The sequence below is a fragment of the Pleuronectes platessa genome, chromosome 19, assembly GCF_947347685.1.
Source record: "Pleuronectes platessa chromosome 19, fPlePla1.1, whole genome shotgun sequence".
NCBI classification, from domain to species: domain Eukaryota; kingdom Metazoa; phylum Chordata; class Actinopteri; order Pleuronectiformes; family Pleuronectidae; genus Pleuronectes; species Pleuronectes platessa.
In genome coordinates this window covers 13,969,653-13,996,618 of record NC_070644.1, presented here as the reverse complement: position 1 = coordinate 13,996,618, position 26,966 = coordinate 13,969,653, and the positions used below count along the sequence as shown (strand labels likewise).

Here is a 26,966-nt window from a genome sequence, read left to right as displayed (position 1 = left end):
GCCATTCCAGTTCATTATTTGAAAGCTCCAACAGCAACAACTATCAGTAAATTGCTTATAAGGTCCACTTTTCTGAAAGAACACTTTCACAAACTATTGCAAATAAACTGTGAATAAAGTGTTGAATCGTTATTTCAGAGCATTTAAACTTGGGCCAAAGTGAATAGAGATTCTACACAAAGCAAACAAACACACAAAGAACATGCACAGGAACACAAAGACAACACAACGGGTCTTAAATCCTACAAAATAAAACCCGATCGCAAGCAGGAAGTTGAAACAGTCAACAGTTGGGGGGGCCATTGAAGAAGGAGAAGAGCCGTTCAACAGTTCAAAGGTCATACCAAGGTCCCCGAAATTGAAAACCTGAGGCCTGGAGCTTGTGTAATGTGTAACCAGGAGCCGGCTCGACTTCAAACATGCTGAAATCGAGCGGAAAGTGGCCTGAATAATTGGACGATGTGATCTTTTGCAGCCAGAGGCCTGTGTGCAGCTCTGTGTGATGGATCAGCTGCGAACAGGGAAAACTGACGTGGGCAACACCGAGGAACAGAGGGATGCAGAAAACAAGATTTAACCTTCGCCTGACGGGAACAACAGCTCGGTCACTGCTCTGGAGTTGTTATGCACTAATGAGTATTATGATTCATAAGACATTCAGCTGCTACACAAGGAGTAGGGGGGAGGGGGGGGGGGATCCCCAGCTGGAGCCGAGCATGTGTGTGTGGGTGTGTTTTCATTTCCTTTAATAAATCATAATCCAGAGTCAGAAAATAAAGCTGATGGATCTGAGATCATCATAGGGCCGCACGTCCAGCTACTGTTATCCCGAGGAGAACCATAAAAGGACACACACACTTCCTGACCACCGTCCATTGAACGGGCATCTGTCCGACCCCTGACACCTTCCACTCCAACTCCGCTTCCTGTCCCACACGTGCAGCCCGGCTACTTGAGGCTGTTCATCAAAGCCTGTTCCCCCAAAACAGGGAAGAATCCCAAACAGGAACATGCATGAGGTATCGGGATCAAGGGGAACTCCCTGCAACATAATTCAACCTAAAAATATAAAATGTACACATAATAAAACTGTAAACTTTTACATCAAGGTATACATTTAAACCCTTCCCACCCAAAGCCATAGCAGCTCCAATCCAATAAAACTATTCAAGCTACTGTCATTCAAACAGGTCGCAGTGGAGTTTTTTTGTTTCGTGGCCCTGACCTCTACCCCTTCTAATCCAGCTTTGGGCAGAGGGCATGTGGGGGGCATGTGGGGGGCTGGTGGGGGTGTTGGTGGTAGAGGGCCGGGGATAAAGGTGCAGACCATCAGCCCTTGTTACCAAAAAGCTTTAGAGGAGCTTTGCAGCTCATGAGGCCAGACTTTAATCTGCCAGACGCTTCACACATATGGCCTCATGAGATCATCCAACCCTCCCCCCCAATAAACAGCTACAGTGTATAAACAGACATCACATGTGAGAGATATCGGTTTTCACACCTACTATAGATAGGCTTCGATCCACAAAAAAAAGGCGTATGAGAACTTTGTCATCTGGACTGACGAGAAGTGTGAATGACAGAACGTTCTTAAGGCTGCAGGAAAGGGTTTGAGGTTTTGGAAGAAGTTATATGTGAACTTTCACTTTAGCATATCCATGATTAATATTGATAAATATCAGCTTCGCCACACACAGTTGGTGGCTGGTGAGGGATCTTTTCAGCCAAACAGTGATCAAGGCCAATTTAGGATTTACCATCTTGCTGGAGGCCCCTTCGGCCAGCGGGAGCCAGGGATTGAACAAATGACCTTCCTTATAGCGGACGACCCTCTCTACCTCCTGAACACGCAGACGCCCATCACATTTTTTTCAAATTGTGTCTTGAATACTGACATCACAATAGAATACAGAGACAGTTTGAGCGGTGTCGGATAGACAAAACTGGAATTTCTCAGTTACACACTTTTAAGGACAATACAGTATTTTTTTAACTAAATTTATGTTATTTTTCCTTCCACAGTTTGTGTGTTGGCGCCGGCTTGACAGCTTGGTTTTATGGTGGAGTGAGATAAATATGAACACACATGAAGGCACCCAGCAGATTATGATGTTGTTCTTTTGTCTTGTGTCATCAAACGTTTTCCAAGATTTTTCAGATGTCACCCAATGTGCCAACTGTTGCCCAAAAACATGATGCCATGTTAAAGACAGGAGTTTGTAACTTGTGAGTCTGGCATGTCCCACAGGGAGGCCGACCGTTTTTCAGTGATTTCAGTGACACAGCACGTATTCTGCCACAACTCAATGCAACAGACTGAACTGGTTCATCAATTGTTGATTGCAACCGTGGCAATATATTAATTTGTCGTTTAATTGTGTCACAGTATCGATGACCACTGTGACGCAGATATCAGAGGCTGATGAGTCTTAAAGGTCATGGATGCACCGTTTTTCTCAAACCGGACTGGATCATATTTCCTTTTCTCACCAACATACACCCTTGTGTTTATATTTATAACAGAGTCTTATCTTCTGTGTGAACGTGGCTTCAGATAAAAACTTGGTTCTAACAAACAGAGACGAAAGGGAAAGAGAACAAAAAATAGCTAAATATTTAGATTTTCTCAATAAGATTATTCCTTAAAAGCTCACTATGTTCAAATGTTGTATAGTTTTAAATTAGCAGAGCAACGAAAAAGAACGGACTTGCGAGAGATATCATGTTTTTGCACACAACGCCAAAGAAGCAACAAGCTATTGTTCTGCAAAGGCTACAAATCTGCTCAGCTCTTTTCTGAGTGTGGTTATGGGGGCACGTCTGGGTCACGTCTCCTCCTCCTCCTCCTCCTCTGCAGATTAGCCATAAAGCCAGTCTCCCATTACACCCTCCCTATGGTCTCGGCTCGGGGTCTCACGAATGTCCCCCAGTGCACCACCAGCAGAGTGACGGACAGACAGGTGGGGTTGTGGGGTGGATGAATTGAGCTGAAGGGGGGAGCTGGGGTTGAATATTGGTGGACAAGCTGACGTTTACAGGGAGTGAAAGGCACAGAGGAGATGATTAGAGGAGCAGAAGTAGAAAGAATGCTCTAATGACAGGCACCGTCCGACGAAACACACGGAATGCGTCACAGAAATAGACAAATCTGTGGAGGCTGCGATTCTCGGGGTCGTAGAACTGAGAAGTGTCATGTCATCCGGTTGTTGGGAGCAATATAAATCTTTGTGCATTCTCAAACGATAGAAGATGAGCGGAAGCAGTTTGGTTAAGCCATTAAAATTCTATTATATCCAAACATATCCATCTTAAATCAAATTAAACGGTGTTGGGGGTTTCTCTGCTTGGGTAAATTAAAATATAAGGGAGCGCATTCTTGGCTGTCATGTTCTTGGACTGCAGCTGAACCTTGTCGAGGAAGAAGGAGGCCTGTATGCACTCCATTCAGTCACCAAAGGCAAATGGCTGGGTGAGACGCTGTGGGAATTCGACCTATTTGAGATGCAAATTCCTCAAAGAGCTGAAAGAGCCGGAGAAACAGGTGTCCGAGGAAGTGTGCTGCAGTGTGGGTGCGTGAGGGCGGGTGCGAGGGCGCTGAATGATAACACAGGGTGTATTGAAATCCTGCTCGGTCAGCGCAGTCTGTGTGGCACTTCATCTCTTGTCTGGTTTTCTTTGTTTCACAGAAGATGAGGGGAAAAAGAGAGGAAACCGGCTCTAAAAGTGGGAAATATGACAGATATGCAAAATCCAAGAAATGTATTCATTCATTTATTGATTTAAATGTAATTTGGTACAAAATAATATCAAATCACAGAAAAAAAGTCCTATATACTGATTAAAACAGCAGAAATTTCAAATGTACGAGCCCCTAGCTAAATCAGTGTTATACTTTAATACAAAATCTTACCAAGAAAATCTAAGGTTTTGGATGGCAAAGCACATCTGTGTATCCTTCATAGTAACTCAACAGTTTTATAATAATCTCTGGATGAAGCTCAGTGGCACCATCTACATGACAGAGCAGAAAATGCGGAGTAAAAACTCTTAAGAGTGCATGTTGTTTAAAGAACTAAATGTTTTAAATCTAAATATCAAAAGCTTCAGAAAACATTGTAGAAAAACAGTGCTTCCTAAACCACCCAAAAATAAACCCGTAGCATATATTTTTATTTATAAACAAAATATTTTTCAAATCAACACATAACCATTTTTCATTACTCATAAAGATTTTGACAACTGAATTTCCAGGAAACAAATTATTAACTTCTGAGTGCATATGCATCCACTTCCTCTCAAACCATTTCTTCATTTGGTTATTAAATCAAAGTGTATGGCTCGGTGACGTCTTCACAAAAGCCCTTTGCATGAAAGTGCAGAGAAAAATCCAACAAATCATATTGAGGCATGAATATCACATAACCGAGTCTGTAAATCAACTATAGCTTAGGATTTTTAAAATACTTTAAATATTTGAGATATTTAGGTTGCAGATTTTTTCAATTGTTGAAAAATGTGGAATTCTTGGTGGTTTTAGGACTAAAAGTAAAAGTATGGAAAATATAGAACTTTTTGAGCATTAAAAAGTTTAGATTCTCAGACCGCGGCAAAATAAACAATCTCCCCATACCATCATATATCGTCAGATAAATCTAATTATAAAAATACGCTAACCCTTTTACAAGATTGTACAAAACAGCTCTGTCTTAGCGTTCTTCAACATAGCTCATTCACAACATAAATATAAACCTATGAGCTCTCCCAAATTGACAAAATTAAATACTGTACGACAATATAATTGAATAAACTGTTTAGAAAATATACATTTAGAAAGATATGCAATAAAAATCTTTGGCTTAGTGGCATAAAATATCCCTGCACACTTTTTTCCCCCTTCATTTGAGAGTCACTCCGCTTTTCAACAGTTCTTCTTCTCATTCGATTTCTGCTGGTCGCCGCTGTGGCATCAGAGCTAATGTCACAGCACCCTCAAGTCTTCAAACTCACAGATGCATCAGAACAGTCACCAGACTGTGCAAAACAGACGCGCTCTTAAACTTTGCATCTGCAAATTAGTGAAAAGCGACAGCGTCTGGCAAAGCCGGATGAATATGAATCTCTGTGTTGGCAATTTAGCGACTAACACAGGCAAGGAGGAAGACTCGAAAGGCAAAGTGCTCCAGGAAAGACTAAATCAGACTTCATTTATGTCACAGGAGATAATCAGAGCTTTACTTTGAGGAGGAATTAGCAGCAGTAGCTTTTAATGGGGGGAGATTCTGAGTGTAATCCTACATGTTCAGTCATATGATGCTGATATTCCCACTCAGTTAAACCTCACAGACGTGTTGAAAAGTGCACACAGTCGCCACCTGCTGTTGCTCCCTGGCACTCATGCTGTCTTGAGTGCCACTGGGTTTTAAAATATACAGCTATGACTGTACTACTAAAGTAAATATCAACCTTTATTAAAGCATTGTTTGTCATATTTGAAAATGTAATTTCTTTACGTTTACAACCGTTCAAAAAACCCTTTAAATTCAAAACTTTTCTTGGAGTGTAATGAGTGTAAAATGTAAATGTTCTCACACTAAGAGATGGAGGTTTGTCATGTCTCTATGCCTGAAAGCTGCTGAGTCAGTGAAGGCTATATGGAATGGTTTGTGTATGTAAACTGGTGTGAAACTTACCCTGCTACAGGTAAGTGTCATGCTCTGCGCTGCTCAGACTCTCTTTGGACTCTTGTAAGGTCAAGTGTTTGAGCAGAGGTGAGGGGTCACTGGGAGGAGGATATGGATTATGCGTCTCCTCTGGCGCTGGGATCGTTTTTTTCTGCTGTTCCCTGTTAGCCTTTCTTCTTCCCTTTGCGTCCTGGGCCTGCCCCTTGTCTGCAGTGGGCGCCAGCGGAGACTCAACGATGATCGTGGGCCTCTGTCTCAGGTCCTGCCGGCTCGGTGGCTCGGCAGTCATGATGGCCTTGGCCCCGTGCATCCTGGGAGGGGACTTGCAGTGTAGATCTCCGTGACTCTCCTTCCAACGCCGCAGCTGAGCGTGGTGCTCCCTCTCGATGTCTTTCTCAGACACCGATAGCTCTATAATCTGAGACACGGGGACAGAATCAATGTGAACGTGAGGCGATGTCTGGGTTTTCCAGCAGATCACACGTGAACGTTTTTTATTCACCATTAACACAACAACGGAAGGGCAAAGTCCAAGAAAGACTCCTGCACCGACAGGAAAATCTGAGTGTGTATTAGGTGCTGAGTCAAAGCAATAAAATGTAAAACAGATGAAGACAGCAGGTTTAACCGTACCTCGTGCACCAGGAACCTTTCTTGCATGTACTGCGGCTGTATGGCTCGGAGCAGCTCCATTGTTTCATAGAGACCTTGACAGGACTTCAGCTTCTCCTGGGATCCCAGCATGCATTTCAGGAGAACCAGGCCCACCTTGAACACGATCTTCACTCCTGAGAGAGACAGCAGATGCAGCTAAAGAAGGGGTTTGCTCTTATATTTAAGGACCAAATTGTAACACTGTTCATGCTCTGCTGCTTTGCAAGTACAACTAAAGGGGAGGATGATAAGTACATGATAAGACCTTGAGAACATTTTAATACCTATATTGTGTATTGAAGTAACTAAAACACTAGAGTCACACTTGCTGTGTCATCTCACCCTCAAATAGCAACATGTCCCAGACCCGCAGCACCGAGGCCCACGGCAGAGTGCGAGAGAATGCGCACATGAACCACTCGGTCATGCACAGGATGGGCTCCAGCTTGTGCTTCTTCAGGTGACCGTGGGCCGCAGGAGACACCCGCCGCAGCAGAGCATACAGGATCTCCCCGTCCAGCTGGATCGCCTCCTGTGGAGACGACATGGAACAGCGACCATTGAAGGAAGAGAGAGAGAGAGAGAGAGAGAGAGAGAGAGAGGGAGAGAGAGAGAGAGAGAGAGAGAGAAAAAGGGAACAGACTATTCTCTCTCTCTGCCTAAGCTGATTGTGTGATTATCTCGTCCTTGTGGCCTGGTCACCACCTCCAGTTGTTAGGTTGTTGGTGTATCATGCTGAGACACACTGGTCCGAGAAATTCAAAGATTGAGAGGCAGAAATGTTGTCTTCAGAAACCCTGTGTCATTTAGCAACAAAATTGTGTATTTATACCTACAATATACAACAGATTCGTTTTAGAAAGATAAATAAGGTTCATGGAGGTGACAAGTGACATGTTTCAACACTATCAACGTGTAATGTCAAGTATTACTCTCATGTTCAAGCTCTTCTCATGACATACCAGCCCTGTACTGTAGTATCCTGGAAGGTACTTTTCACACATCTGGACAAGAACCCAGAATGCATCCTAGGACAAAGAAAGGAAAGAGAGCAGGTATTTATTAATATCAAATATGATATTTAAAGATAAAAAAAATAATGATTGATGTTTAAGTAAGTAAGTTTGAAACATCTGGAGAGGTTGAACGTTTAGTGTGAGCTCACCTCAGCCGGCATATGCATCAGGAGAACAGCCGCTATGGGAGCCTGGGCCTGACAATAACCCTCATCAGGACGATGCAAAGTGTAAGCCTTCAGAACCCGGAGCAGGTCCTGCTGCCTACATGCATGAACATAAAGAGATTAATATCATAAAAGTCTGTGTATTCATTAACATGAATACAGTGTTGGGAAGTATGATACTTCCGATGGAAGAGCGTACCCATGACCTCCTCTTGCTTTAAACATTTCGTGGAAGGGAAACTGTCGATGGAGGTCCCTCTCGATGATGTCCACCCATTTAGGATCTCCTGACTGATCGTCAAGTTCCTGGAGATACAGATGGTTTTTTACATTCAACTTTTGAGTGATTTTCTTTGGGCTTCACTAAATGCCACTAAAATAAAAGCAGCTCTGAAACTCAGTAAAATTATAAGTCTTGTACCACACATTATGTAATGCATCTATACTTTACGTACATGTAATATGGGAATAGATTGGAAAATTCTCAAAACTGCGACCTCAAATGTGTCACTGACCTGGAATCTGCCTTGGTTTTGCTCCCTTTTCACCTTCGCCCCAGTGAGGTAGAGCCAGGCCCGGCCACGCAGCGATGGAGGGATCCCCTTTTGACAGCGCTCTTTCACCTGTCATTCAACACATGAACAGCTAATGTAGAAAGGAACACAAACTTTTCCTTTGTTTTTCCCCTTGACTATATGAAATATTACATGAACTTCTAATATTCTCACAGTTAGTATAAACCCCACAAGGTCAAAGTAAACACAGTGGTAAGTGTTGAAGTTAACAAAATAAACATTTACAAAAACTGAAACATGGCACATAAACTATCTTCATTGCTCTTTACCATAAGTGCTAATATATAAGACACATCATTTAAAATCACTGCCGACCTTCCTGTGTTTTTTGGCCATCCACTTGTCCCAGTTGTTCAGCATATCCAGCCATTTTGCCTCCCTCTGTCTCAGCACCTCTATGGGGATTGCTTCTGCACTGTGGTGAAAGGAGAAAATGTTATGACAGAGACAAACAAATTAGTTGTCATGCAAAGTGACAGCAGTCGTACTTTACTGTGTCACCTCCCTGTGCTTATGACAGGGGACTCCCAGAGGGTGGCGTGCAGTGGCTCTTCTCTTCCTTGTCCACACAGGAAACATAACCTCAGACCAAACACTGGAACACTTGCCCATCGCTACGAAGTACAAAGGAAAACAGGAAGCTATGGGAGAACTTTCCCTTAGTTCAGTTCCCTTCAACCTTCTGCTCGAATACCTCATTTAACAACAGCAAAACTGAAGATCAGAGCTGGCATTTCCTCAGCTGATGTTGAACACGAGCCTGGGCTGCATGTCACACCTTTCAATACAATAGCTCGGGACGGATCACAAGTTGTAAATCAGTTTTAAACAGGGAACAATGGATCAAACTTTTGTTACTTTCATATTTATATTTTGCCAGCAGGAGACAAATCAAGTGCAGCTCAATTTTCAAGCTTTAAGTTAAAGATCAGCTGTATAGGAACAAATAACAATGCAGGATGTTGTCCAGGTCTGAATGTGAAAGCCTTAAAATGGCCTCTGAGGCAAAAGCTGAAGTTTCCTTTGAGAGGGAGGCCGGACCATAACCTCTCTGCCTTAAGACACAGCAACGTCTATTCACTACCCAACATGCAATTCACTGACTTATATCCTTAGATGATTCATATAGAAACATCTGAAAAATAAACATGATTTAATTATCGTAATTTGCCTTGATTGTTTCTCATTAATCATCTCATGACCAGTCAGATATTATTTTTAGAGCTACAGGATCAGAACTATCAGGTTGGCGACCACAGACCAAGAAAGTGGAACACCAAACAGGTTTGGTCAGAGGACTTCAGAGTCCAACAGGAAACAAGTGACAAGAATCGGTTGAACCACTTGACCAATTGATATAGAGTGTCAAGCCCACGATTAATGTGGTCTCTCATGTTTAGTGAAAGAGAAAGCTTGAATAAGGGAAGTGGGAACAATGAATATTAGCTGATACGACTTTAAAAGGGAATTACAGCAGTGTCGGTCCCTGGTTTCCAGCCTGAGGGTTTCCAAATGAATTAACACTGGAGGAAAGATAACAAACGAACAGATAACAAATTTTTTTGTAAACTTGTTCCTCTTTTCTTATCTTTTCCATATTAAAATAACAAGTCCCTTCCTGCTCCTGAAAAAGAGGGAAACACGAAGAAAACTGTTCTCCTATGGGCTCATAACTGATACGTATGGAAGTCGTGACACGGAAAGTGGACTTTGATTCATACATAAATAAATAAGGTTGGTCCCGGCTGGTCCAGGTGACAAGAAACGAAGCAGTGACTTATGGCCAAGATCATGTCAAGATAAAACTGTTCATATCAGGTGACATCGATAATCATCGCCATAAATGTCACGTTATTATTTTTTATGTTTAAAAGCTGATTTTGGCTCCTAAGTCAAGGTGATGGGTTTAAACTTTACTTTAAGGGCAGAGAATGAGAAAAACATTTTTACAAATCTGAGGTAGGAATATGAATAATATGTTGAGATTGGACTTGTGTTCTGTTATCGATAAGAAAAAAATAGATCATTAATTGATTAATATTGAATTTAAGCCTGTCCTTCTAAATATTAGGATAATCAACTAAATTAAGCCACATTTAAAATGTGGACTGATCTATCTGTTAGTCTTAATCGGCACTCTGAGTATACTGAATATATATGAAATGACAATCTGTTGGTCCCAGTAATAACAAACTGGTTTCATGACAGTGAGTGAATGTGCCTGAGATCCAGAGACCTTCTACCTGTGTCCAGCTGAGTGAAAGAATGACACTGCGGCCATGTGGCAACCGATCACTTTAATGTGTGTGAAACTCCACTTACGATTCCTCGGAGTTCTGCTGGGCTCCCCCGGTGAATCCGTACTTATCCACCCGGTCCTCCCCCTGGATGGCACCGCCGTTTACCTCGGCTCCAGCCCCGCCGCCCTTCCCGTTGTCTGTCAGCTTGTCTGTGGCGGTGTCCAGCCCATTTCCCCGCTCGGTCTTTGCCATTTAACCAACATTTACCTCACAGTCCGTTCGCATAACATCGGGCTAATCCCTGGATCTCAGCCAGCAGCTCGCAGCTCTCCATGAAGACGCCCGCCTGTTTGCTTAACCCGCTGTCACGGCTAGCTAGCTAGCTCGCTGCGGCTGCTGGGAAGGACTCGCTTCCTGGCTGCTAACCTGCTCGCGTTAAACAGGTAGTCGCTATCATGGCTCCACTTCCTCCTCCTTCCTCTGGCTGACTGCTGTCTCTCAAAGCGGATTTCCACCTATTCGCCAAAGCTAAAGAGCCAAAGCTCCGCGCGTCTCGGTTCCCTTTTAGGGTGTCTTCCTGCTAGCTGCTAAGCTAAAACGCTAGCATCACATTGGTGTCAGCTGACCCAAGCAGGGAATGTGTGCTGTCAGCGGGAATGCGAGTTAGCGGAGTGTTTAGCTGGTGTTTCGCTGAGTTGGCACAGATAGCTGCTGCTGAGGGGAAGGTGAGAGACCATCAGTAAACAAAACACCCACTGACCCTCCAGCGCCACCAAGTGCTCAACTCAGCACATACAGGGACAGGCTTTATTCATACATTTGTATTTATTTCTAACAGGGAATTTGTATTGAGAGGCATCCCCTTTAAACCGAATTCACCAAAAATTATGAATTCCCCTTGATATTGAATTCTTCCATCCCCTCATCTCCTATGATAGATGGCGAAGCCTGTGCAAACTCATGCAGGATTGAAGTCGAACCTGAATGGCATCTCAAAGAACAGGACATCGCCCTTTGCCCGGTTGACTCACGTTCTTTCAACCTGCCACAAGTCTCTATTGTCTCACATGCACAGCTGCGTGTGACAGGTGTTTTGTTAGATCCATTTTTTGCTGATACTAGATATGAACAGCATCAAGTTACAGATACTTGATGCTGATGTGGTGCGGTAAAGGTATGAGGCAATAGAGCATGAAAATATTCATAGAAGTACCTCAATTTGTACTTCAGTAAATGTACTTAGCCACCCTAATTTTTACCAAAATTAGTTATTTCCTTTAACCTTAGATGTTAACATAAAGCATTTGCTCTGTTATTTATTTCACTTTATTCAGTATTTGCACTGACAATAGAGAAACATATCAAACAAAATGGCAATAAAATATTGTAAATGTTAATCAGGTCCTGAGAAAAACGAATTTGGTTGTTAAAGAAAATATAAAACCTACATCAATATTGAGCCCCCCCCCCCCCCATTTTCCCTCCTTGAAAAAGAACAAATCTATAGCTGTCAAACATCTTTGTTGAAACATGAAATAAAATCACGAAAACGCAAACAAATTCAGTATAAATACTAGATTCTTTATTTAAATATTGTACATATTTTAAAACATATTTACATAAATTAGACCTGCATTGCTACACTGCATGTACGCTGACATGGGTGTGTCTTTCACACGCACAGACATCGCTTGCTTGAGAGATGACAATCGTACCATACAGACCGCAGAAGCACCTTTGAGAACGACTTTACATTGACAATAAACACAATGTGGGGGAGACGAGACAAGCTTGCAATGACAGGAAAGGCCTCTTGATTACAGGTCTAGCTATTTGTTAAGGCTGAAACTGTGCTCACACACCCACACACTTTAAGTTAACAGCACCATTACCCATCTCTCCACCCCCCCTCCTGCATATAGGTTACATCTCTGTCAAATGTAGCTCCATCTTTACCGTTAATACAAGGTCATAAAAATATGTGACGTACAAAAACGTCCTCAATACGAGAGCAGGATGCAAACGAGTGACACAAACTGACAGAGAATCCACAGAGCAGGACAGAAAATATGCAAATAAGTTGCCACGAATTTGGATTAATGTAAATGTGGTCATTTGTCGCACTTCTGATCCCTCACATAAATGAATTATGAAGTTTGTAGCATCCCGCTTTCACAATGCAAGATACGATTTCTCCCAAGACTATTTAAGAGGAACAACACAGTGACAATTCTGGCCTCCACCATTGAAATGTTATCCTTACAGCCGGGCTGAGCAGCGACCTTATCTGGTATTTATATATGGCTTTCCTTCTTTGGTTTATAAACCAGTCTTAGACTTTGTTATAGACAACCACTCACCTATAACTTAAACCAGACATATGATGCAACCTTAACTCTCAAACAACTTTAAGCATAGAAAATATACTTCAACGTCCCTCTGAACATCTCCACCCCCACTTCTGGCCATCACACAAAACTCAGAGCACAGGAGCTTTACAGTATTGCTGCATGATATTTATAACAACTAAGCATGATGACATACACAACGGAATTGTGTCTTTGATGCACCTGCTTTTAAATTATAAGACATTGTCCAAACCAATGGGGCGAGGTGTTCGACACAGGGACAGGCTATTATGGGCAGAACAGTATAATTAATGTCTTTAATTTATGTCATCAGGTGGAATCCAGCACACACATCAATCATTACGACCATCCAGACATCTGAATTACGAAAGAGAAGCAGCAAACAAATGTAGAGGGAAAAAAGAAATGGAGAAACTAACTCACTTTAAGATATCTGGATCCTTTTTTTGCATCCATCACACAAACCTCATGTCAGCAGACACTTCAAACTATTTACTTTTAAAACTAAACATTAAAAAAATATGTATTTTCCTTAAAAATTCACGCCTGACCTATCATTGCAATTGCAAGCATTCCCAGATGCTAGCTTTAGCTTTGTGAGAGAACAAATATCAACATCGAATAAGTCACATATTCAAACAACAATTCCTCACATCTATACCACACACTCACACGCGCACATTTACTCCTTCCTACCACACAACTGAAGCAATCAATCTCAGCAATTATATTCTTGTTCATTTCAGCAAGTGGAAGAGTGGGATTGGTAAAGCTCACTTCAATATCAACATCTATACAGGAAAAAGTATATATTTATGAATGCATGTGTACCTCTTCCACAACAGTAACAAAACAACTCTTTGCTTTAAAGAAAAACCGAGCAGGGACGACAGAAAAAGGCGGAGCCCTGAAAACACAGAAATATTTACAACTTATCAGGATGTGCACACCGACGGATCCCACGACCAAGTGACCAAACCTGATTAACCTTCGCACGGGAGCTTTAACATGGGTTAGTATCTCTTTACTTTGATCTGACCAAATTAACGAACATTCCCAAAGCCACCAATTACTTTTCATTCCCAGTTAAGTCTCCTCCACTCCCAGCCTCAGCCTCCTCAGTCCGTCTGTATGGTCCGTTCAAACATGTTTACAACATGGAACAGATTAACAAGGAGAACAACACAGACAGATGTGTCCACAACTGTGAACAACCCCAGACCATGGCTTACTCCTCTTAAAATATCACCTTTTTTTTTTATCACGAGGGCCAGCAGATTTCTAAACCCCCAGTGACTGTCACTGTGGGACATGGGAGACTTACGATGCATCCCTCAACCCACTGTACTCGGCTCCTCCTGCATCATGATCAACATGAAAGTGGCCTAGCTGCCTGCTTCTTCTTAAACCGTTCAAGCACCCAAACGAAACAGAAGAAGAAATCAAAATGTCGCACAGGGGGACGTCCTGCAGCAGGGAGTGTGTCTTGTTAGCGGGGCCTCCCCAAATCAGCCCGGCGGACAAAGTGCATTTTGGGAGGGCTGCAGGTGGAAGACTCAGGCAGATGGTAAGGAAGGATCAGCCCCCCCAAGAAGCGTGCACACACACACAGACAGAGATACACACACTCTTTTAGTCTGTATATTCAGCCACAATCGACAGCAGCACCGTGATATCATCTGGCTTCCCTCCTGCAGAAAAAGACACCATGAACAAAAATCATTACAGGTTTACACACTATGTTCATAACGGCTAATCATTTTTTATTTTATTTAACTTCGGCGAAACAGATTTTAGTAACTTCTCTAATACATGTACTGTACAAAGAATACAAGTGAAAAGACAACAGGAACAACTTACCTCTTACATTCAGACCATTGTCACAGGCAAACTGTGCAAAAGGAGACATATAGTTGGGGTCGTAGGCAAGATCGTGAGCTTGCTTTGCAATGCTCTGTGCAGTCTGCAGGATGCTGTCATAGTTGGCAGTCTGAAAGAAAAGAAAAATCAACATAAAAAGCATGTCAATTTCATTGAAACATGAAATAAACTAACTTTCTGTACATGTGTAAAATGTGTCACTAGACACACACCTTCAGTTTCTTGAGCTCTTGAAGAATCATGTAGTCGGGCATGTTGTCAAAGAGGCCGTCGCTTGCTGTCAGGATGATGTCACCGAGCTGCACATCAAAGGAGGAGCTGTCAGCTGCATCGGGACTGGAGGAAACAGGAGAAGGTAGAGTTCAGTCACAAGTGAAACCGACATGCGACGCCTGAGCTGCCCGCAACACTTTCCACTACGGAATTAAGCAGGACACGCTGCCAAATCTTATCGGTGGACGCGGTAGGGGTGTTTAATCTGACAGCTGACTTGGAAGCAGCCGGTCCTGTGTGTCCTCATCGGACACTGTAAGGCCCCCCCGTTTGCTGGTGCTCCACCAATACTAAAGTTTTATTTCCTGATAACCTTTAACAGTATGATCCTCCCTGATCTGGGGGGGCTGTATTTTAAAGTGACATACTACAAGGCCAACTTGAACTTTATCTCACACCATAAGAAAAATAATTACCCAGTGGGAGGAAGAAGAAAAAAAAGACCTTGAGACTGCTCTAATGGATTACAAAAGATGTATCCCTTGCTAATGAGGCTTCCATTGTCAGAATCAAATAGTGACACCTATCTGGGCAGCCTGGCAAGTCTGTTTGTGCGCACCACTGAGATAACAGCTTTATTTGAGGCAGTTGTCTGCAGGCAGAAAGAAACAGGTTTTATAAATAGACGATATCTATAAAGAATGATTCTGCCTGAAGAAAGCCAATTATAGAGACTTGTATTTTTGTATCCAAGAACCCAGCTAATAAAAGCCTGCTTATTATTATACTATTATTCTTTCCTGCAGAGATGCATAATCTGACTTTTTCAAAGATTGTTTGAAAGGCACACAGAGAAAAAGAGAGAACAAAACTGTACATCCTCTCTATACTTGTCTTGTCGACTTGTGCGAGTCAGCGAACCACCAATACAACAAGCATCACCTAAAACACAAGTCTGTGCAGAGAATAGCATTAACTGATGATGCTGTGCTTAAAGTACTGATATACTTTCAGCAATAAATTAGTTCATGTGCTTATAAACTGGGGTCACTGTTTATTACAGAATTAGTTCACTCCCTGGTGGTAGCTGCCAATGGAGAGAACGAATCAGAGATCGCTGCAAACAATTCTGCAATTAAAATAAAAGGTTCAAAACCCAAAGTTACAGTTATTATGAGTGTGTATAAAATGCTTTTGTTCATTATGAAACTGTGACATGAAAAATAAGGCTATGGCCAGTCACCACAGTCAAATTCATTTATGTTGGAAAATAGGACACGGGGATTTTCCATGTCAGTGAAAACAGGAAAGATGATGAACTGGTTCAAATGGCAGATGCACAGTCTAGTTTGTCAGCAAACATGTCGTGTGTACACCTGCACAAACGACTGTGACGCCAAGCCGCTCAGATCTTGTTTATTCTTCAAACATTTGGGGACAGCTTGTATTGCAGCCACATTTGCTCAGTCATGTCTCTACCGCAAAGCACTTTTTGTTCTTGTTCCTTAAATAATGCTCACATGACTTGTTATGATGCGTCCAAGCATGAGCTACTGACCTGTCACTAAGCACCACCCCTTCTGCCCCAGGGGGAGCGATAGACAGCTGGAAGGGCGTGTTAAAGTAGTGCTGCTGCTCGTCCGAGCGATGGACCACCTCTCCCTCCCGGACCACCAGGAAACCAGAGTCACCGAGGTTACACGTGTGTAGCCGGTGACTCTGTCTGTCCAGAACCACGATGCAGGCTGTGCTGCTCCCTGCAAACAGGAGGAGAAACAAGTGTTAACTTATGGATCATGTAGCACAACAAAGAAAAACATCCAGGCCAGGCAGACATGAAGCGGAGCCTTGATGTGTGTTTGGCTTCACTTTCAAGAGGTAGAATGCTGCACAACCAGTATATCACTGCCTCTGCGTGCACCTTCCTTGTGAATGTAATGCTGAGCGAGAAAAACAAAAACACACATCTGGGTCACATTCTTTGCTTGTCCCAGATCCCCAGAGACTGCAGCTTTACCAACCAATCGTCTTAGTAACCTTGGGAGAGGAAGGTCAGACACCGCTCCTCAAAATAAAACTAGGTCGTGTGATAAACATGGCGACACGGGGAGGAGGTTAACTTTTGGCGTCTGCTCTGGCTGTGGGTCAGAGATACTGAGTGTCAGGAGGAATGCGACCTTGGTCACATGTTTGACTCGGTCAGGCGTTTGAAATCTGAACAGCTCTCCGGCAGTGTCTGTTACAGATGCACTCAAGACCTTTTGGAGGAATCTGGTATGAGGCAAAATATTCCCCCTACGCTGAAGGAAAATTGTTTAAGGTCACTGCATCTCAACTTTCAGGTGGCGGCATAACAAAACACAGCTGATCAAGTCTGTTGGTTACGTCAATTGCATCAGTAAGTAGGGTACAGGTCAAAGCCTGAAGCAATGATAATTAACAGTCCTTACATTAACAGATATGTCATAAATTACTTGTTAAATCAGCAGTTCTGTGTTCAAACATATGCAAAACCTGATCTTTATTATTTGTATCATGTTGGTCTAAGGGTTTTGCAAATTTTGCCATCCTTTTTGCAATTTTCTGGTTAGTTTAAGAAAGTCTGATGTGCAAATGTTTTCACTTGAGTTGAATCATCCTGTAGCAGTGTTCTTTAATTCTCAGAATAGAGCTCTTCACACAAGAACCATGACTAACTCCACCGCAGGACGTCTGTGTGTACTCACCCAGCAGGGGAACTTTGTTCTGTAGAAGCTCGTAGTAGCCAGAGGTCAGGATGCCCACTGGGTAACTGGGAATGAAGCGTCCCTCCTTCACCAGTCGCTCACAGGTTTTCATTAAGGTGGCGGAGAACTGAGAGGGGTCAACGCCGTAGTCACGCCAGCCACCTACGCCATCCGCTACACCTGATGGACGGGAATTAACAAAACATTGGTCAGATACCAAACATCTTACACTTCTCAGTCCTGACTCCATGCTCTGAACCTCACCATTATAGGTGTTGGTTAGCTTCCAGGTACTTTCAGGTGAAATTAACTGGAAAACATCCTTTGAGATTAATGATTCCATTAATTCACAAGACTATGACAGGTCAGACAGGCTTGAAGTCAATTTAATTGAGATTTTTGAAACTGGCTAGATATCAGGCGACAGTGTACCGGTATGATGCTGGATGACTTCATTGGGTAGCCGCTAAGTGCTCAAGAGCAAACTGTCCTCTAATTTGGATGCAGCTCTGCACTAACCAAGATCCAGAAACTAACAGAATTGAGAGACTTTGTTATTGTGGGGATTTCAGGACAGTCTACAGAGGAATTACTTAATGTGACGGTAATATGTTGTGACATTATTGATCAAAGCAATCTTTTAAAAAAGGCTCCCAATGGACCCCTTAACTAACTCATTTTCACACAGAAAGTAGTCAGATAAAGCCATAAAGAATTATTGGAATATCATTTCTATCAATATAACAAAGGATATATATATATAACTATATTAGTAGTATATATCGCCCAAGCATACTAAATATTGACCACTGTTTATTTTGTTATAGTTTTGACCATATCCTCCAGCCCTACACGAGATTGTGAGGTTATTGTTGTTTAGAAACATCAACGTTATTAATAAATGTTGTTTCTATTCCGTAAGTTCCTTTTAAAGAGACTCTGGGAACTTCCAGATATTTCCAGGTGTGCCTCTGGAAATAGGACAATCATCCTCTTTTAGTAAAGCTCCATTGAGGGGCGACCACAGACCTCCAGCACCTCTACGTTGTTTCTGCTTACATTTGTAAACACGTGAAGCCCTCATTCCTCTGAGCTGAGCTATTCTAACATCACATCACCAGCACGTCACATTGAACCCGAAACGTAGCCTGTGTAAACACACAACACGTAATATCAATGTTGACAAACTCTTGCTGAGTCGAGAAATTCACTTTATTTACCCTCAAGTCAAACAAGCGGTGAGGACAAAGCATTGACGTTGAGCTAAGCTAACAGGCTAACGACGGGTATTAGCAACATGGCTGCCTCCATGCTCTACCATTCTGACCTTTGCAAGACATTGTAGATTTCGGTCGGAGAGGCAGGCATCCGCTCTTTAACAACTCAATCCGCCTGGACGTGTAAATATCTAAACATCCTGACCAAACGCGACCGATGTGTTGAGTCTGCGCGGAGTAACGTGCAAGTGGAGCTCATCTGGGTGAAAGGTCATTTGAGTTTCTTATCAAAAAACGTCCACATTAAAGAAGCTGCGTCAAACAGCTCGATCAAAGGTTTAATACGCAGAATGTTCTATAAGAGGAACCTGTCCAGCTTCCTGTTATTAAACTGAATGCTTTTAGCAGGGGAGGGGGGGGGGGGGGAGTTGTGGCTGTGTGTATGCAGGGGGTGATGGGGTGTTTTCATCCGAGGGGTCGCTACACGTGAGGGCTCACTGAAGGTCACCCGGTCGCATAGTGCGTGTTGTGTGTCTGCCCGGTGACGGTGCTCCGTGTGCCCGCTGCAGCTTACCCAGTACGTCCGCGGTCTTGTGCCGCGCTATGAAGCAGGCGTCGTCCCCGTAGCACATCCCCTTCTTCAGGATCCCCTTACGAAAGTCTTTGCCGAAGCCGCAGCTGGCGCTGATCAGGCTGTAGTCCCGGCCGTCCGTCTGCGACAGCCCGCCCAGGACAGCCCTGGCTACCAGTCTGCCATACGACAGTACGGATAACATCCCCGGCTAGGAGCGGCCCCTTCTCGGTTCGACCCCCCGCACACACCGATCCTCCTCCCCGCTGTCTCGGTGTCCCTCTCGCCGGCCCGGCCGCCTGCCCTTCTCGGCTGCTTCTTCTTCCTCTTGTCTTCCCCGCTGTCTTGCCTGCCTCTTATCCGTCCATGCGACACAGACTACGCCGCTTCCGTGAAATCGTCTCTCCCACCTCGCGCAGAGCTCCACCGTCCGTCCCCCGGGGCTGTTTATGTGTGAGAGCCGCTCATGGACGCAGATCCTCGGCAGGGCTTCCTCCTTCCCAACATGATTCCTCACTTGTACCGGAGCCAGAGCAGCGAGTACATACGGGTCCTCGGCGGTTTACAAGCCTGACGTCACGGAGAACCGCCATCATCCAATGAGAGTGCTGCTGCGCAGGCCTCCTTTGGTGTGCGCTCGTTTTATTCACGGGGACGTGACGGAAACAGAGCTAATGTTAGCAGTATTTAGCATGCCTATGATATAATAACACTATGGTGCACAGTGCTGCTTATGCAAACCATAATTGTATCGTCATTTTACAGGCTAAACCTAACCCTATCTATCTATCTATCTATCTATCTATCTATCTATCTATTTGTAAATATTAAAAGAATATTTTATGTCATGCTAAATTTCACTTTCACAAGTGCAGTGAGGAAGGAAGCACCCAACCACCTAACTTGAAAATACAAATTAATAGATTAATACATACTCAAATAATGGTTCTGCATGTGCATGAATACAAGTAAGGGAGTACTTTCTTTAAAGTAAAGTACGAAAACTATAGAATGTCACATATCCTCATGTGCAACAGTCCACCAAATCATAAACTGTGCCGACTGCATATTTATTTTAATGCAAGAGTAATAGAGAATCTGTCATAATAACAAATAATGAAGAATGCTGCAGATCATGCTACTGAAAACCTTTGTCATATCTAATGATGGCTTGCTCAGCTGTGGCCTCTTGTAAATCTATGTTATGTGTGACACAATAATCTGTAAAATGCAGTGGATGGGAAAGTACTGATATTTGCTGATATTTGTAATGAAGAAAAAGTTAAAAGTACCAAAAAATAAATACATCACAAATGTAATTAAGTACAGAAATTAAGTTAAATGACTGTATTACACCATACAACTTTACACATTTACATTTTCAATGAAGAAATAAAAACTAAATATTTCAATATCTTTGGCGAGAAAACAAACATGCTGTTAAGTTACGTTACATTTATTTACATAGATAATAGCCTATATCATATATAACAATCTCACATATAAATATAAAAACAATTCCTGACGTCTATATGGGTTTTATCTTCGATGAGGGTCGAAACAATATTTCCACTAGTATCTCCACCTCTACCGCCCGCAGTGGAGTCGACGTGCATCGAAACGAGCGCACCCCGTCCGGACAGACCCACCCCGAGCCAGGCCTCATAACGGAGCAGAGGGAGGACTGAGCATAACAACGCAGCAACAACGAAGCTCTCACACAATCCAACAATTCACGGTAGGAATTGAGCGTAAATTGAATTATCCTTACTGCTTATGTTACGTTAGTCTTCGTTTATTAGGTTAGAGAACAAAGCGGCGCACGTAACCCACATATAAACCTATAATTTAATTTAGTGAATATATTTAACCGGGCGAATAGGCTGGATGATAATGATGCAACGCTTGTAATTCACCGATTTAAAGATCAAAAAACATGTTGTTCATTTATCAGAGTGTGCGAATGGTCCGTTGATATAATGTATTTATTTATTTTTGTCTTTAAAATGAACCAAATGATGGAATTATGTGCTCTGGATGCAAGTGGATGTTAGGACACCGATTTAAGTGATGGAACATAGAGAAATATTATTTGGTGTTTAATTCTGCATTATTTTTCATGTAGGTCGTTATGAATGAAAAAGTAAGGCCAGGCCATTCGGCATGTCATGCTAATAGATGATGCTGAAGGAAGAAACATGGAAAGCAATGTTTGTTCTTCTAATGTTGTCATGTTTTTACAATAATCACCTTGAAACCCTTTTTTCTGTGTAGGGCCACGATGGGGAGGTTGTGCGAGGTTGCGGTTGTATCCTTTCTTGTTGTCTTTCTCCTGAGCACTGAATCTACATGGGCTAAAAGAGGAGGCGGCAGCAGCAGCAGCGGAAAGAAGACCTCATCATCCGGCAACAGGGGTGGGACACAATCCAAGCCTAGCTCTCAGCCAGGAAGCTATCCGAGGCAGCCTCAGAGTCCTAATCGAAACCCCAATCCATATCCCGCCGGGGGAAGTTACCCTCATCCTGGAGCAGGCAACACAAATCCAGGAGGAATTCCCAGACAAAACCCAGGAAGTTATCCAGGAGCTGGAGGTTATCCTAACCAGAATCCTGGTAGAGTCAATCCTGGAGGCTATCCGAACCAGAACCCTGCTGGAGGTTATCCAGCAGCAGGTGGCTACCCAGCAGCAGGTGGTTATCCTAACCAGAATCCAGCAAGAAATTATCCAGGTGCAGGAGGATATCCAGCAGGAGGTGGTTATCCTAACCAGAATCCAGGAAGAAATTATCCAAATCAGTATCCAGGTGCTGGAGGATACCCAGGTGGAGGTGGCTACCCAGGAGCAGGTGGCTACCCAGCAGGAGGTGGCTACCCAGTCAGAGGTGGTAATACAGGACAAGGTTGGGGTGCGCCTGCCGGAAATCCAGGGGGTTACCCTGGTGGTTATCCTGCTGGTTCCCCCAACTGGAACCCCAATAATAAGATCCTCAGTCCCCGCTTCGGTGGGGGAAGCTATGGGCAAGGTGGTTATGGGACGGGAGGGTCTCCATTCTCCCATTCTGTACAGAATATGGGATACAAGCCCCAGTCAACAGGTTTTGCCAAAAAAGCCATGATGGCAGCAGGTGTCGGTGCTGTGGCTGGAATGGCCGTTGGATATGGACTTGGGCGGTTCCCTAGACCGCATTTCAATTTCCGAAACCCCGAAGAGGAGAACTCCTACAACAACTACATGTACCGCAGCTATGGCTCCCGCTCCACTGATCAAAAAGACTATGGCCGTGATTATGTCTACAAACCTCCGCCCCGAGCGCAGACTTATGAGAACTTCATGAGAACCTGCATGAACAGGACTGATCTTCTGAAAGAGCAGAGCCGCAGCTCCACCACTACTCAGATCGAAAGCGATGAGGATAATGACACCGTCAGCATTGAGGAGATTGGATACCCGGCACTGATTGAGCAAGTGAGGTCCAAACGCTGCGTGGAAAAGTACATGGAATATTCTCAGCAGTTTCTCGTTGAACGAAAGGCCGAGCAACAGTTGCAGCCGAGTCGCGGCGACCCCCTGAGCTACGGCGTGGTTCAGCTTGGCACCTCCCTCTTTGTGCTACTCTCCAGCATGCTCCTCCTCCAGTGAGAACATTTCAACTTCCTTTCACTATATACCCCGAATGGGTTTCTACTTTGCCCAGTATACTTGCACGTCTACTGTCTACTTATGTCACTTTGTTCCCACATCACAAACCTAGCTGTACGCTTACTGTAGAAGCTCTTCGAGTCATATTTAGTCGACTATCTTGTACTGCTGCAGATTAACAAAAGGTAACAAAATGTTTATGTGTATATTGTGACAAAAAGGAGTACACTTCAAGAGGCAGCAGTCAGTTTGGAATCTTTGTTCGATCAGTTTGTCGCACGAACTGCACTTAATTTTCTTCTGTCAGTTTTTTTTTCAATGATTGACTTTAAAAGCTTAGAAAACTGATTCAGGGCACTTAAGTTAATTTAATGACAATACATGTATCTGCTACTGTGTAAAATAGGAATGTTACTAAGAGTTTTATATATGTACAGATTAATCAGATCTAATCATCCCCTCATCAGTACTGGACGATCAAATAGACTGACTGTGGCAAGATATGCTTAATCAGAAGAAAATTTTCATTTGATATAAAAAGAATTGAAGTCAGGGTCCGAGTATTACATTTGGATAGATGCAAAAGTTACTATGCTACGACTATAGGCATTAGGGCCATACAAAGTGGAAAAGTTGAGATAATATTTCAGTATAGTTTTAGGGTTCATGTTTTTTTCGAGGGGGAATATCAGAAGATCAGCCCTGTTGCCTGCATGAAAATGAACAAGGTGGAGCATCTTGTTGTGTTGTACTTTCAGAAGTGGCACATTGTGTACATAGGCAACTGGACTTTCTTGTTTCTTCTCTTCAAGGTTCATTTGGTTTATTACCCCTATGTTACAGCTCTAGTAAAATTATGTCCAAGAGTACAATTGACATGTTGCTTGATATTATGATCTCTATCCGAAATGTACGACTTTTTTGCCTTGTGATATTATGGCTTTTTTCAGGAAATCTCCCATTATTTTTTTCCCTTTAAGTGGCCCTAATACTCTGTGGTATACAGTTTTCATTCTGAGATGAATAATTGATTTAAAATTGGGCTTTTAAGGAGCATCACTGCTAAATGCTGGAAATTGATTTGGCAGTGGGAACAAAGTTAGAGACATCTCATAATTATGTAGGGCCAGTTGTGTTCTTGCAACAGAATCAGCCTCTGTATTAACGTGGGGAGTCGTCCATCGGGAGTGATGAGGTTTAATGTTGGCTCCACTCAGGACAAAGCCACTAAAAGCTTTCAAGACTGGCCCATGTTCAAATTTTGTCAAAAGCACATTTGTTGCAAGATGATAATAGCCTGAAGGATTTCTTGGAAATGTTTATTAAGTCAAATGTCCCAAATGGCCTCCAACTTCGTTAACAGATTGAATTACACTGGAAGAGGCTGGAGGCAAATTTCTTTCTTTTTCAAAACTTGAGATTTTACCATTGACATTATTGCCAATGAATAGTTTAACACTGTTGAAGGAAATCAAAATAAGAAGACATCCTCCCGTTAAGGGGCGATCCGCCTCGTCTCAGGTTCACGGCACTCACACATTGTTAGTTTGTTGTTCAGCCGCCTGATAACAACCGAGATTGCATTTTATAGCTCTGGAGAAAGGAGGCTTGATGCCATTAGTGCGGCCTCTGCCCACTGTTGAGAAGGAAATGGGAGCATTTGTTGATGCTTTTACTGTGGGCAGTGATTCCATTGTGGTTTAGATCAGAGGAGGTTCCACAACGTTTCACCAACTCTGCTGTATCTGTGCACCTTTACCTTAACGTTGTCGCACGGCTTCTTCACAGTTGGGACCAGATTAACTGGGGAACTAGAGGCGCTGACTTTAAACCGGCTGGAAACGGGGTCTAGCTCCACCCCTCCATCATGCATGAGCATCACTGTCCTGGTTCACTCTCGTATCTTGTGCCAACCTTGGTTTCAAGTTCATGTTACCGGAGACTCTGACACTTGCTTCCCAGGCCTGAGCTGTTCAGTACATCTCCGTGTCTTCCTCTTACCTTTGCCCATGAGATAAGTTCGATGCCCGACTCCAAAGGGCCTCCCCAGCTTTTCACTACGTGTCTCTCCAGTGTGTAAATGTGTGCTCTTCTTTTTGCCAGTTGTGTTTAGTGATTGTTTTTGTGATTGTTTTGTTATTCTAGCCTGTTTTTATCATCTGACTATTTTAATTCTTACCTTCTTTTACTGTTCATTTTAGTCTGCTGTTTGGAGAGGTTGTATTCAATATACTAACACAATATTCAGTGTCTAATAACATATATATATATACACACCTATATATAGAGGCAAAATCAAAGAGTACAGTCAAAATAATCGCAAAGCAGACTGTACATCTGGAAGTGATCCTATATGGACTTTTTATTGATTGTTTTCTAATTGCTCCTCCTCCCAGTAAATTTTTTTCATTTTCTCCATCTATACTTTTGTCCATTTTCTATTATTGATTCTGACAAAATGAAATGAATTTATTTGAAAAAATTAATTTTAATAATTTTGACCACTTCATCTTGTCTGTGCTGTAGAATATCTGTAAAGTGCACTTATTTCCCTGTAGAACTGGATCTTTTGTAACTGCTGGAAATCTGTGTGGATTTTCTGGTTCACTTTACTCATCTAATTTTAAGATTGTTCTGATTTTGTATTGTTATTGGATGTTTGTGTGTTAAATAAAAAATTAACAACAATTACGGTTTCTCTGCCTTAAATATAATTTCACAAACACTTTACACTTTATTCTCACAAATGATCTTTCAACTAATGAAATACTTACATTTAATCAAATTGTCGAATTAACTTTATTTGTGGTTACTTGTAATTAATCTTTCATTTTTAATAATATGTGATTATTCAGACTCTGGATCAGTAAACAAATAATTGCACATGCTCGACAAGGCTTTCTATCTAAATATGATGTTTTGAGCAGTTTAAGCTATTTAGTTGAATGGAAAAAATGGTCAGAATAAGCGGCAACTTAAAATGAATGAAACTATAAGAGTGACAAATAATTTTCAAGCCCAAATAACTAAAACTTGCTCCTTTTTTGGAACTTGCAATAGTGAGTAATTGAATATCGGGCATTTTTAGCAAAAAATAAGATATTTGATGAGAGAAGAAAACACTTGCACATATAGGCATTTTCCCTGTTTTTCAAATGTTTAAGATATTAAATTATGAATTGAGGACATATTTGGTGGATAAATTGAAAATTAAAATCATTGGTTGTAGCCATATAGTCTAAACATATTTGTATTCCCCTAAGTAAAGAGTTGTATAAGCACTTATATTGATACCAAGTCAATGTTCCTTATCAATTTATTTGTTGCCCTTAAAGTTTTAGGGCTTAAGTGAATCAATAAACAGACTGGAAGCAGCTGGTAAAATAACCACCACAGTGCATTTTTAATGGCAGAATGTATCCTCCCCCTGACATCCCAGATAATTTACTGCAGACATAACTTAAGTAGCTATGGGTCTGAATTCACATAACGCATATATAACTATTTTAAGTTTAAGCTTGGACCAATTTAATCATCTCATATTAAATCAGAGAAGACAGGGAGGATAGCTTATCCAAACAAGCTTTTATTTGATTTGATCGGACGATTCATCCCAGTGATCCGAGGTTAGATTAAATATCTGCTATCCAGGCTGCAACGAGGAAAGACGCCACTTGTCCGACTGTGAGAAAGATGTTAGTCGGGTGAGCGGGTGCGGCCGTGTTGACCAAGGCCTTCCACAGGGACGGGTTCTGACGTCCTCGGCCTTCGTCGTGATGAGGCCGCTGATCCTTCTCAGAGGAAGACTTGTGGCCGAGATGACCCCCATGATGCTTCTTCTTGCCCAGGAACCCCAGCCCGTACCCGGTGCCCGTGCCCCCCAGGATGCCGGCTGCTGCTGCTGCTCCTGCCAACTTCAGGCCCTGCTTGGAGAGGCCTTTGCTTTTGGAGGAAGGCGGTTTATCGTCATCGCCTTTTCCTCGACCCTTGAAGAAGCCTCCTCGCTTACCGTCCGC

The 26,966-nt window shown here is 42.7% G+C and overlaps 3 protein-coding genes across 4 annotated transcripts; 1 reads left to right on the top strand and 2 right to left on the bottom strand.

Moving 5' to 3' along the window:
* Positions 1 to 3,758: 3,758 nt before the first annotated feature.
* On the bottom strand, positions 3,759 to 11,116 carry LOC128462294 (TBC1 domain family member 10A). Of its 2 annotated transcripts, none has more exons than XM_053447615.1 (9): positions 10,416 to 11,116; positions 8,409 to 8,508; positions 8,034 to 8,141; positions 7,718 to 7,824; positions 7,501 to 7,615; positions 7,298 to 7,363; positions 6,678 to 6,867; positions 6,315 to 6,469; positions 3,759 to 6,099 (listed from the first exon to the last, which is right to left on the bottom strand). In XM_053447615.1, exons 1-9 carry the CDS (start codon positions 10,583 to 10,585, stop codon positions 5,695 to 5,697), a joined length of 1,416 nt encoding a protein of 471 aa, XP_053303590.1. In that variant the 5' UTR covers positions 10,586 to 11,116; the 3' UTR covers positions 3,759 to 5,694. The 2 variants fall into 2 exon arrangements, with proteins under 2 accessions (XP_053303590.1, XP_053303591.1); XM_053447616.1 differs by lacking the exon at positions 10,416 to 11,116 and adding an exon at positions 8,582 to 10,405.
* A 777-nt stretch (positions 11,117 to 11,893) lies between these two features.
* LOC128462293 (protein phosphatase PTC7 homolog) lies at positions 11,894 to 19,885 on the bottom strand. The gene is made up of 6 exons (XM_053447613.1): positions 19,314 to 19,885; positions 17,523 to 17,702; positions 16,355 to 16,553; positions 14,796 to 14,919; positions 14,563 to 14,692; positions 11,894 to 14,393 (listed from the first exon to the last, which is right to left on the bottom strand). The coding sequence occupies exons 1-6, from the start codon at positions 19,513 to 19,515 to the stop codon at positions 14,335 to 14,337; spliced, it is 894 nt and encodes a 297-aa protein (XP_053303588.1). The 5' UTR covers positions 19,516 to 19,885; the 3' UTR covers positions 11,894 to 14,334.
* A 1,024-nt stretch (positions 19,886 to 20,909) lies between these two features.
* On the top strand, positions 20,910 to 25,638 carry LOC128424957 (FHA domain-containing protein FhaA). Its single transcript, XM_053411409.1, has 2 exons — positions 20,910 to 21,048; positions 21,585 to 25,638. Exon 2 carries the CDS (start codon positions 21,592 to 21,594, stop codon positions 22,948 to 22,950), a length of 1,359 nt encoding a protein of 452 aa, XP_053267384.1. The 5' UTR covers positions 20,910 to 21,048; positions 21,585 to 21,591; the 3' UTR covers positions 22,951 to 25,638.
* The last annotated feature ends 1,328 nt before the right edge of the window (positions 25,639 to 26,966 follow it).

Excerpts from the sequence above, each read along its gene's own strand:
- LOC128462294 (XM_053447615.1), bottom strand. The coding sequence starts at position 10,585 with ATGGCAAAGACCGAGCGGGGAAATGGGCTGGACACCGCCACAGACAAG. Across the intron at positions 8,142-8,408 it reads TGGCCAAAAAACACAGGAAG|GTGAAAGAGCGCTGTCAAAA; the intron begins GTCGGCAGTGAT and ends GTTGAATGACAG. Across the intron at positions 7,364-7,500 it reads TGATGCATATGCCGGCTGAG|GATGCATTCTGGGTTCTTGT; the intron begins GTGAGCTCACAC and ends TCTTTGTCCTAG.
- LOC128462293 (XM_053447613.1), bottom strand. The coding sequence starts at position 19,515 with ATGTTATCCGTACTGTCGTATGGCAGACTGGTAGCCAGGGCTGTCCTG. Across the intron at positions 16,554-17,522 it reads GAACAAAGTTCCCCTGCTGG|GGAGCAGCACAGCCTGCATC; the intron begins GTGAGTACACAC and ends TCCTGTTTGCAG. Across the intron at positions 14,920-16,354 it reads GGGGTGGTGCTTAGTGACAG|TCCCGATGCAGCTGACAGCT; the intron begins GTCAGTAGCTCA and ends TGTTTCCTCCAG.
- LOC128424957 (XM_053411409.1), top strand. The coding sequence starts at position 21,592 with ATGGGGAGGTTGTGCGAGGTTGCGGTTGTATCCTTTCTTGTTGTCTTT.